Genomic DNA, 12,575 nt, shown 5'->3' with positions numbered 1-12,575 from the left:
CTATTTACATTAATTTCCAAATTTTATGCAAAAAGGAAAACCACCTATGATGGTTATGCAGCCTGAGAAAGGTTACATTTTTAGTTGTTCAATGTGGTTACTCAGTGTCAAATGTGGTATATCTGCCATCAGTATTATCTTTAAAAATAAATGCTTAGTGATATTGATGATGAAAGTGTGGTTGATTTTTGTCTTATGATTATTAAATACATATGAATGGTATCTCTGCTGAAAAACTAATGGTTTTATATAGATTAGAAAAAATAGTGTTCTTCTAAATTAGCTTAGAGATAACAACTGGAGTATACAAATAAATGAAATTAGACGTTGTTAATTGTCAGACAAAAAATCAAATGAAATACTGGAATAATTGTTTATCATTACATTATTATTATGTAAATAACATTTTTACTGCACATAATTTTTTTTTTGAGACGGAGTCTCGCTCTGTCACCCAGGCTGGAGTGCAGTGGCACAATCTTGGCTCACTGCAAGATCTGCCTCCTGGATTCATGCCATTCTCCTGCCTCGGCCTCCCAAGTAACTGGGACTACAGGCGCCCACCAACACGCCCAGCTAATTTTTTTGTATTTTTAGTAGAGATGGGGTTTCACCGTGTTAGCCAGGATCAATCTCCTGACCTCGTGATCCGTCTGCCTTGGCCTCCCAAAGTGCTGGGATTACAGGTGTGAGCCACCACGCCTGGCCTGCACATACATTTTATGTACATTTTAACCAGTCTCTCTTATTAGTGGCTTTCCTAACTGTAATGGAACAGTGAATAAAAGAAAATGTGAAAACATTTCATATGCTTTTACTTATGCTGTGACTCCCAGGATAAATCACAAGGGCTTGCGTATCTCCTCCACAATCATTTTTTGACAATATGAAGGAAAAGAGGAAATAGAGGGGCTTTTTTGGCCTCATTTATGGTCATCTAACACAAAGTATGCAGTCTTCAACCAGAAGGCAGTTCTAGGGTAAGGAAGCAGAATAAGAAGCTCTGGGAATATTGAAAGATTTTATACAATTCGACCTTGATTGAAAAATAAAATAACCATTGTGAATAACTACCTTATTATAATTTATCTAAGCCTCTGATTTACTACAAATTAAAAGAACCCTGCAGTCTTTTCCATAAGATTATATGACTCTTAACAAAACTATGAATTTGCCATGAGGACAGCCACCAATGTTGTGTAAAACTCGGAATATACTTTAGTGTGACATTTATTCTGTTAAAGAAACTTGAGACTGGGAAAATTTGAGGAAAGATGTTGGACTTTTTGAAGTTGCTGAGTTATAACCAAGTAGGAAAAAAAATGAAAGAACTACATTTTACTAGAAAAATAAGTAATTAAGAACATAAAATTTATTTTAAAGGAATCTCATTTACATTGCTTTCTATACATATTTAATGAACTGAAATATGTTCTATTAATTAAACTTTATATATATATTTAACATTTGATGCTGAAAGTAGTAAAGTATGAAACATTAATTTTACCCATGATATTGTCAGGCATGTGTTATAATTTAAGATACAAATTTCATTTTCTCTTTCCTAAATTACAGGATGAAGTCTGTCCCAAAGCTGAGGGAGATGAAGTTCAGAGGTGTGTGTGGGCATCAGCTGTTAATGTCAAAGACAAGTTCATTTATGTTGCACAGCCAACTTTGGACAGAGTCCTTATTGTTGATGTGCAGTCCCAAAAAGTTGTTCAGGTATGAATAATTACTACTTTTGAAAAAGTAAATCTTTAAAAAATATTTATATCATTGTAGTAATCTTTACCAGGTAACTTGATTGTCACTGATAATGTGTTTCCTTACTTGGATAACTAGAAAATTTATGCGTTTTCTGCAAACTCTTCTCTCATTCTGTTCCTTAAGCCTAATGAATTCAGGAGATAATTTAATTTTTTTGTTTTCAAAAATTAGATCCATGAACACTTTGTAATATTAACCTGCCTAGCTCCACACAAATCTCCCTCCCAGCTGCTTATTCTGTCTAGAGCAAGGAAGGCACAGTCGGAGCAGGCAGAGGCCAATTAAGACATTCCTGCTTATCATTACAGAACCGGAATTGAGGTCTCCTTATTTTATTCTTAACAAAGACCAAGACAATTGTAGGCTTCACTAGATGACAGTAACCTAGTAGAATTTGCTAGGTAGTAGTAAAATAAATAATATGTAAGTAGGTTAGAGATAGAGAAAGCATTCTCTAATAAACACTGTCATCGTCATGCTTTCACAGTTCTCTGAATTCATACTTCAAGTTTGAGCCACTGACTGCTGCAGCCCATGCTCTTTACCTGAAATCAGTTGCACAACAACCAAGGTGAAGTGCAGGGTTGGTGTCCAGTCAGTCTGGCATTAGAGTCTACTCCCTTAATTTTTTTCATCTTTTGCTTCTCAGCTCAGAGGAAATTAAGTTAACTAGCTTTATGAGATATGTATAATCTGTCAAATGGGAATAATAAATATATGTATCTTACGAAGTTATTTTAAGAATTAGATGAATAATGCATGTAAAGCATTTATAGTAGACCCTGGCATGTGGAAGTGCTATATGCCTGTTTCCTATCAAAATTTCTGGGGAAACTGGACCCAAAACATTCTTTTCATTTACAGAGAATGTTTTCAGTCAATATTGGTTTGAAATTAACCCTCTAATTTTGATTTCTGTCTAGCACTACAAAAAGTGTTAAGATATTCAAAGTAGGACTACACATTCTAAAAGTCATTAACAACTTCACATGGATCCATTCATTCATCCATCCATCCATCCATCCATTCACTCGCCCATGTAGCATTTCATCCATATATTCTGTATTTATTTAACAAATGCTTATTTTGTATTTCTTATTTCACAAATACAAACATGAAAAACATTTCTTCTATGAAGAGCTGGCACTTCCAGGTTTATAAATTGACAGTGAATAACTGGCCTAATATTTCAATTTCTAATATGAGAATGAGCAGTACAACCATGAGTAAAAGGAAGAAGTTATACTAATAGAAAACCCTAAGGCCCTGAAGTTACACATTTTTTATGAATATACAAGCTAATGGTCTGATATTTATTGTGAGAAAAAATTTCGCTGTATATTTCACTTCTTTTGTTTCCGATTTTTGAGACTGTTGGATTTTGACTAGATTGGCTTTTTATTTCAGCTGCAACATAGGCCAACACAAATTACAAGCATTCAGTTTGGGATTATCAAAACTCCTTGCTGGTGGATTAAAATTGGAAATATATTTTAGAAATAACCAGGCTGGTTTTTAAATTGAGTTTTCAAACTAGAGAACTATACTCACTGAATATAAATTATCTAAGTGATGTTCAAAAGTGGAAAGAGCTAACATCACTTATTATTCATATAATTCCACCTTCAAATAATGGTGAAACATTCAAAATTAATAGAAAATATTAATAATAAAATGTTCGAGTGATATGGTAATAATTACATAAACTGTATTATTTTTCAAAATGCCTATTATTACTATGAAATACTAAGGGAACTTAAAAGACTTCACACATTGCTAAAGCAGATAATAATATGATACAATCATGATTGTGGAGATTTTTCAACTTAGTATCTAAACACATTTTTATAGGTTGATAAATTGGGGCACAGTCCAAATGCATTCTCCTTATGACCATGTTATTATAATAATAATTATTTGTATTACTCCTTCTAGATACTACCTATTTGAAGGAAATTATTGTGTAGATTTCTATTACCACATGTAACTATTGGCTGATTTTGAGCATAAACGGATATGTATGATATTCACAATCTGAATCTGGCTATTTGTGCTTTACATTATGATTGCAAGATCATTTTGTTTGTAGCTGTTGCTAGGGTAATTCTTTCTTTTATTGCTGTGGAGAAACTGATTACAGTTGATTCTCATTGTGGATTTTGTATTTGTAGTTACCTACTTGCTTAAATTTATTTATAACCATGGCATTTTATGGTCATTTGTGGGCATACTTAGATGTGAAAACTTTTTTATTACTAAATATACACATGCCTCTGTGTATTTGAACAAGAAGATATTCTGCCTTCTTGTTTTAACTTTCATACTATAAATGAATATTCTTTCCATGCTCAATTTAACATCTTTTAAAAAAATCGGTGATTTTGACAATTTTGCTGTTTAAAATGGCCTCCACACATAGTGTTGAAGTGCTGTCTAGAGTTCCCAAGTACAATAAGGTTGTGATGCACCTAACAGTAGGTTTTGTTAAGGCATGAGTTGTAATGCTATTGGCCATGAGTTCCATCTTCATCAGTTAACAATGTATATTAAAGAAGGTGTCTTCAGACATATACATACATAAAGCAAGGTGATGTATTGATTGGTTGATTAAAATATTATGAACAAAAGCTCAACAGATCATAACTTTTCACTTCCTTTATGAAATCAGTATTCAGTAATTTGGTGTTAGTGATGATTTATAGAGGAACTATCATAAATAAGTATAATTTACTATATTTGAGTATCAGAATTGTATTTATACATTCTACTGCTAACAGACATTTAAGGTGTATTTAAATTTGTACTATGGTGAATAATACTACTTGCTACAATTTTGTACACTTTATTTCTGTGTGCAAAATATGTAATTCTTTTGGTATATACATATATGAGTTGAAAAGTGAGACCGAATATTACATGTGAGTTTATGTGTGTGTATGCATATGAAGCTATCCAAGGTGCATCATTTTCCAAATTATTATATTATATTTAACTTCCAAAAATAGCATATGTGACTATCAGTAGTGAATTTCTATACATTCCTGCTAAGTTTTTAACTAATACTACATGTAATCTACTGATGAAATTAGAGAGAAGCAAAATGTTTACACTATTGAGACTTTTTCTATATTTCTACATTGATGATCATTTTGTTTGTTATTATTTTACTTTCAAGTTTTATACTAACCCTGTATTTCTTGAGTAAATTCCTAAAATTGAAAAAGCCAAAATATATCTTCTAAAAATTAAAAGTGAATTATTAAAATTAAAATTGATATGTATATGTTAAACGTTAAACAATAGTTTAAATAAAAGAGGAGGATGATTAAATGAGTTCAGAGATAGACCTGAATTACAAATAATGGAGTCAATCAAATAATGCAGTGTATTTAGGAAAAGAGAAGGAAAATATAAATGAGAAATTAAGATATAAAGTCAGGACTAACATATATGCAATAATATTTCCTAAAGCAGATAATAGAAAGAAAAGGGAGAAGTTAATATTTTGGTCAAAATGAATAATAATTGCATAAAGTGTAATAAACTATAATAATTAATAATTTAGATAATATAAAACAATATAGAATCACTTATGTAAACCCTCAGATTTAGGATGACGATGAAACTCAAATGGAAAAATATATATATGCTTTAAAAAGGCAGTAATTTATCTGCCTTTTTAAGATCTTCCTTTTGCCTTTTGTTTGTGTCACTTCAAAGAGGAAGATCTTAGAAAGGCAGATAAATTACTATGAGATGGTAGCAAATTTCTCAGTAGAAATGATGAATATCAAAATAAAGTAAAATATTACAAAAAGACTAAGTGGAAATTTAAAAAATAATTATAAAACTAGGGCACGATTTGTTTATTGTGTAAGACACACAAAACATATACTTTATCACCAATGTAAATGGAAACAACATGGAAACAAATTGTTTACTTCAGGAATCAGGAAAATTAGCTGTAAGTTTGATGTGATAGTGAGCAAGGGAATTGATAAACATATGGCCTATTAAAATATTAACTGCCAAAAACAGGAGAAGCTTGCATGCAGAATGCAGGAGCCAGGGTAAGCAAAAATGATGCTGTCCTTTACATTTGGGGTATCTGTTCTTTGATTGTTGATTGACACTTCTGATTTCAGAGCTACAGACAGAGGTGGGTGAACATTGCCACACCTTGCTCATTGTTGCAAGCTCCTCTTCCTTTGGCAAAAGTGACTTCTAGGACATCTAAAGGCCTAGTGTCTGTTTATACTCCTCTTTCATTTTTCTCTAGTTCTTCATTTTAGAACCAAATATTAAATACTAGTTTATTCAAAAACATGTGCATATAGGAGAAAAATTAGAAAGTGACTAGTTGGTGCCCAGAGAAAGGCTCAGAAAAATACCTTAGAAGACTTTAAGTTTGCATTAGGCTGAACCTTGGAACAGAGATGGCCTACAATAATAAACAAAAGCAAAAATTGCAATTAAAAAAACAGCAGTGGCTGGGCATGTATATATGGCTCACGCCTGTAATCCTAACACTTTGGGAGGCCAAGGTGGGCGGGTCACCTGAGGTGGTCGGGAGTTCGAGACCAACCTAACCAACACGGAGAAACCCTGTCTCTACTAAAAATACAAAATTAGCCAGGTGTGGTGGCGCATGCCTGTAATCCCGTTTACTTGGGAGGCTGAGGCAGGAGAATCGCTTGAACTCGGGAGGCAGAGGCTGCGGTGAGCCGATATTGCACCATTGCACTCCAGCCTGGGCAACAAGAGCAAAACTCTGTCTCAAAAAAAAAAAAAAAAAGAAAAAAAAAACCAGCAAACTTGAGGAAGGGGAAGAATCTGATCTCTAGAATTATCACAATTATTAGATTTGAATGCTTAGTCTTCAAAAAAAAAAAGTCACAAGGTGTACAAAGAAACAGGAAAACTACGGTCATTTAAAGAAAACAGAATCGCCTGTAAACCCAGCACTTTGGGAGGCCGAGGCGGGCGGATCATGAGGTCAGGAGATCAAGACCATCCTGGCTAACACGGTGGAATCCTGTCTCTACTGAAAATACAAAATAAAAATTAGCTGGGCGTGGTGGCGGGCAACTGTAGTCCCATCTACTCGGGAGGCTGAGGTAGGAGAATGGTATGAACCCAGGAAGCGGAGCTTGCAGTGAGCTGAGATTGCGCCACTGCACTCCAGCCTGGGCAACAGAGCGAGACTCCCTCTCAAAAAAAAAGAAAACAGAATCAACAGAATGTATTCCTGAACAAGACCTGAGGCAAATTTACTAGATAAAAACATTAAAATAACTATCTTAAAGATGCTCAAAGTACTAAAGATAAAAAGGAGTTGAGGAAATAATGTAAAAACAAAACGGAAATATTAGTAAAGAATAAAAAATATTTAAAAATTTGAAGGATGAAAAGCACAATAATTGAAATGAAAAATGTACTGGAGGTATTCCAAAGCAGATTTCAGCAGACAGAAAAATCCACTAACTTGAAGATAGGACAATTGAATTATTGCGTCTGAGGACTAGAAAGAAAAACAACTGAAGAGGAGTGAACCAAGTCTAAGGGACCTGTGAGACTCAGTCAAGTGTACCAACATATGCACTGCGGCAGTCCCAGAAGAAGAAAGAGAAATGGCCAACAGAATATTTGGAGAAATAATGGCTAAAAACTTTCCAAATTTGAAGAAAAACATGAATATAAACATCCATGAAGATCAACAAAGTCCAAGTAAGATAAACAAAAGTGACCAACATCAAGACATGTTGGAATTATACTTTCAAAAGCCAAAGCTAAATAAAGAATTACGAAAGCAGCAAGAGGGAAACAACTCTACACATACTGTGTATCCTCAATAAGATTGCTATCAGATTTATTACTAGAAACTGTGGAGGCCAGAAGGCAGTAGATCCATACATTCGGTGCACTACAAGACAAAAAAAAAAAAAAGTCAATCAAGGATCCTATATCCCACAAAAATTGTCCTTCAAAAGTGAAGTAGAAATTAAGACATTCCCAGATACACAATAGCTGAGTTTGCTTGCCATAATTAGACTTGTCCTGTAAGAAATGTTCAAGGTAGCCCAGCAAAGTAAATGAAACAAACATATGAATATACCAAAACACTACACAGGCCGAGCGCAGTGACTCATGCCTGTAATCCCATCACTTCTGGAGGCTGAGGTGGGTGGATCATGAGGTCAGGAGATTGAGACCATCCTGGCCAACATAGTGAAACCCCATCTCTACCAAAAATATGAAAAATTAGCCAGGCGTGGTGGCGGGCGCCTGTAGTCCCAGCCACTTAGGTGGCTGAGGCAGGAAAATCACTTGAACCTGGGAGGCAGAGGTTGCAGTGAGCCGAGATCGTGCCACTGCACTCCAGCCTGAGCGAGAGAGCAAGACTCCGTCCATCTCAAAAAAAAAAAAAAAAAACCACTGCACAATAACTTGAAGTCATGTGAAGAAATAAAGATCTTTATAAAAGCAAATACATGGACAATCACAAAATCTAATATGATTATAATAAAATTTGGTAACTTCACTTTTTGTTTCTTACCTGATATGAGAGTAATGCATAAATATTATTAGTCTAAAAGTTATTATTATTGTAACTTTGATTTGCAAAAACCCTTTTTGTTTTCTACATAATTTAAGAAAATAATGCATTTAAAATAATTATTTGTTTATTTTTTTGGCACATGGTGTACAAAAATGTAATTTGTGACATAACTGAAAGAGATCAGAATGGAGCTGTTAAAGGAGCAGAGTTTTGTATGTTATTGAAGTTTAGCTATTATAGAACTGCTATAACTTTAGGATATTAAGTGTAATCCCCATGCTAACCACAAAGAAAATAGCTGCAGAATACAGACAAAAGAAAATGAGAAATTTAAACATTTCATTACAAAAAAATAAACATGAATGAAGACAATAATGCAGGAAATGAGAGGGGAAATCTGTAAGGCATATAGAAGACATGTAGCAAAATAACAAAAGGAAGTGCCTTCTTATCACTAAGTACTTTAAATATAAATGGCTTACATTATTTAATCAAAAGAGATTGACAGAATGGATTAAAAACAGGATCAAACTATATGCTGTCTACAAGAGGCTCACTTTAGGTAAAATCACACTAAAAGTTTGAAAGATAAAGGATTGAAAAGGATAGTCCATGCACTGAGTAACCAAAACCGAGAGGTAACTATACTAATATATGTCTCCATAGACTTAAAAAGTCACAAGGGCCTGGTGTGGTGGCTCACACTTCTAATACCAGCACTTTGAGAGGCCAGGACAGGGGCAGTGTGTGGCCCCAGGAGTTCAAGACCTACCTGGACAACATAGTGAGATGGTGTCTCTCTATACACACATTTTTTAATTTGCTGGGTGTGGTGACACACACCTGTAGTCCCACATACTTGGGAAGCTGAGTGATGTGGGAGCATCACTTGAGCCTGGAAGTCAAAGCTGCAGTGACCTTTGGTTGTGCCACTGCACTCCAGCCTGGGAGACAGAGTGGGACTCTGTCCCAGAAAAAAAAAAAAAATACAAGAGACAAAGAGGGAGATAATTTATTAATAAAAAAATCAATACAGCAAGCAGATTTAAAAATTATAAACATTCATATAGTTAATACTAAATCATCAAAACATATGAAGCAAAAGCTGACAGAATTCAGAAATAGGGAGTTCCACAATGATAACTGAAAGCATCAATTCCTCACTGTCAATAATTGATAGAAATACCAGACAGAAGATAATAAAGGGAGTAGAGGACTTATCACAATAAACCAACAGATCTAACAGACAAATAAAGAATACACTATCCAATGACAATAGCATATATATCTTTTTCTTTCAAGAGCTCATGGAACATTTTCCAGGATAAATGATATGTTAGGCCAGAAATTAAGTCTCAATAGATTTTAAAACTTAGACACAGCCAGGCACGGTGGCTCATAGCTATAATCCCAGCACTTTGGGAGGCCAAGGCAGGTGGATCACTAGATCAAGAGATCGAGACGATCCTGGCCAACCTGGTGAAACCCCGTCTCTACTAAAAATACAAAAATTAGCCAGCCATGGTGGTACACTCCTGTAATCCCAGCTACTCGGGAGGCTGAGGCAGGAGAATTGCTTGAACCCGGGAGGCAGAGGTTGCAGTGAGCCGAGATCATGCCGCTGCACTCCAGCCTGGCAAGAGTGAGACTCCGTCTCAAAAAAAAAAAAAAAGTTACATATAATAAAAATTATCTTATCTAAGCATAATGGTGTGGAAGTAGAAATCCATAATAGAAGTAAAATTGGATTTTTTTTTAAATTGTGGAAATTAAAACAACCTTAAACAATCGATTAAAAAAATCATGAGGAAAATTAGAAAATACTTAGAGGCAAATGAAAATAAAAGCACAACAGACCAAAACTTATGGGACATGGCAAAACCAGTGCTGAAGGATGCCGGGGGAGTGGAATTTAGAACGATAAATACTTACATTTTAAAAAATCAAGAAATATCTCAAATCAACAACCTAGCTTTACAACTTAAAAAAAAACTGAAAGGAAAAGAAAAAGAACTAAAGTCAGAGCTAGCAGAAAGAAGGAACTGATAAAAATTAGACAAAAGATAAAATAGAGAATAGAGAAAACTATTGAAACCAAAAGTTAGTTCTTTAAAAAGATCAAGAAAATGGCCAGGAGCGGTGGCTCACGCCTGCAATTCCAGCACTTTGGGAGGCCAAGGCGGGCAGATCACGAGGTCAGGAGATCGAGACCATCCTGGCTAACACGGTGAAACTCCGTCTCTATTAAAAATACAAAAAAATTAGCCGGGCGTGGTGGCCAGCGCCTGTAGTCCCAGCTACTCCGGAGGCTGACGCAGGAGAATGGCGTGAACCCGGGAGGCGGAGCTTGTAGTGAGCCAAGATCGTGCCACTGCACTCCAGCCTGGGCAACAGAGCAAGACTCTGTCTCAAAAAAAAAAAAAAAAAAAAAAGATCAAGAAAATTGACAAGCTATTAGCTAGATGGGATAAGAGAAAGAGATTTTAATTAATAAAATCAAAAATGAATGTGGGGCCATTACTATTATACCAATTCTATAGATAATGCAAAGGATTATAAGAGAGTACCATGAACAATTGTATGTTGTCAAATTGGATAACCTACATAAAATGGACACATTTATGGAAACACAAAATGCAGCAAGACTAAATTAAAATAAAATAGAAAAAAATAAATTTACTTACAAATGCTAGGAAAATTGTATCAGTAATCAAAAATAGCTCAAAGAAAAGCACTAAACCTGATGATGTCACTGCTGAATTTTACCAAACATTCAAAGAGAACTAACACCAATATTTCTCAAACCTTACTAAAAATATTAAAGAGAAGTAAATTCTGCCTAACCCATTCTATGAAGCAAGCATTGCCGTGATACTAAAGCCAGACAAAAACACTACAAGAAAACACACCCACAGCTCAAGATGCCTTATGAACACTGATGTAAAAATACACAACTAAATATTAGCGAACCAAGTTCAGCAGCACATAACTACATCATACCCATGACCAAGCAGGATTTATTCCTGTAATGCAAGGACGATTCAACATATAAAAACAGATCATTGTAATAAACAGACTTAACAAAATGAAAGAGAAAAATTACATGACCATCTCAATTGATGGAAAAAAGCATGTGATAAAATTTAACACTCTTTCATAATAAAAATACTCAAAAAACTAGGAATGGGAAGAAACTATGGCAACATATAAAACCCGTGTGGGAAAAAATTCAACAATGAAAGACTGAGCTTCTCCTCTAAGTTCAGGAAAAAGACAAGGATGCCCACTTTTGCCACTTCTACTTAACATTGTATTGGCTTCTAGCCAGAACAATTAGGCTAGAAAGATGAATAAAAGCCTTCCAAGTTAAAAAGGAATAAGCAAAATTATTTGCAGATTGCATGATCTTACATGTAGAAAACCCTAAAAATTACGCAAAACACTATTAGAACTAATGAATGAATTCAATAAAGTATCAGGATAGAAAGGAACATGCATAAATCTGTTGCATTTCTATACACTAATAATAAACAAATTGCAAATAGAATTATGGAAACAGTTCAACTTGTCATAGCATAATAAAGAGTAAAATACCTAGAGATTAACAAAGAAGGTGAAAGACATACAAGGGAAATTACAAAATATTGCTGAAAGAAATTAAAGAAGATATTTAAATGGGAAAACAACCCATGTTCATGAATTGAAAGACTCAATATTGTTAAGATGTCAGTAGTACTCAAAGCAATCTAGAGATTCAGTGAAATTCTTATCAAAATCCCCAAGCTTTTTTTTTTGCAGAAATAGAGAAGCTCATCTTAAAATTCATATGGAATCTTAAGGGACCCTAAATAGCAAATATATTCTTGCAAAAGAAGAACAAAGCTGGAGTACTCTCATTTTCTTGTGTCAAAACTTACTGCAAAGGCTACAATAATCAAAACTGTGTAGTACTAGCATAAAGACAGGTATACAGAATAATAGAATGGAATAGAAAGTTCATAAATAAACATATATAGTCATTTTTTTTATAAGGGTGCCAAGACCATTCAGTGGGGCAATGGCAGTCTTTCTACAAGTGATGCTGGGAAAACTGGATGTCCACATGCAAAAGAATGAAGTTGGAACCTTACATAACACCATAAATAAAAACGAACACAAAATTAATAAAAGACCTAAATTTCAGGTGCAAAATTTAAACTGTTAGACGAAAGAGCAAAAACTTTATGCTACTGGATTTGGCAAGGAT

General features: G+C 34.4%; 1 protein-coding gene across 4 annotated transcripts in view; it reads left to right on the top strand.

The window, feature by feature from the left end:
- FSTL5 (follistatin like 5) overlaps positions 1-12,575 on the top strand; it is an 807,335-nt gene that overhangs the window by 707,713 nt on the left and 87,047 nt on the right. For all 4 annotated transcript variants that reach the window (XM_055384072.2, XM_055384069.2, XM_019026097.4 and 1 more), the window contains one exon: positions 1,576-1,725. In XM_055384072.2, the coding sequence (XP_055240047.1) occupies positions 1,576-1,725 (150 nt within the window). The remainder of the gene's footprint in view (positions 1-1,575; positions 1,726-12,575) is intronic.

Source organism: Gorilla gorilla, chromosome 3 (genome assembly GCF_029281585.2).
Source record: "Gorilla gorilla gorilla isolate KB3781 chromosome 3, NHGRI_mGorGor1-v2.1_pri, whole genome shotgun sequence".
Lineage (NCBI taxonomy): Eukaryota > Metazoa > Chordata > Mammalia > Primates > Hominidae > Gorilla > Gorilla gorilla.
The sequence above is the reverse complement of the archived record's forward strand: the minus strand, read 5'-3'. Positions and strand labels throughout refer to the sequence as shown.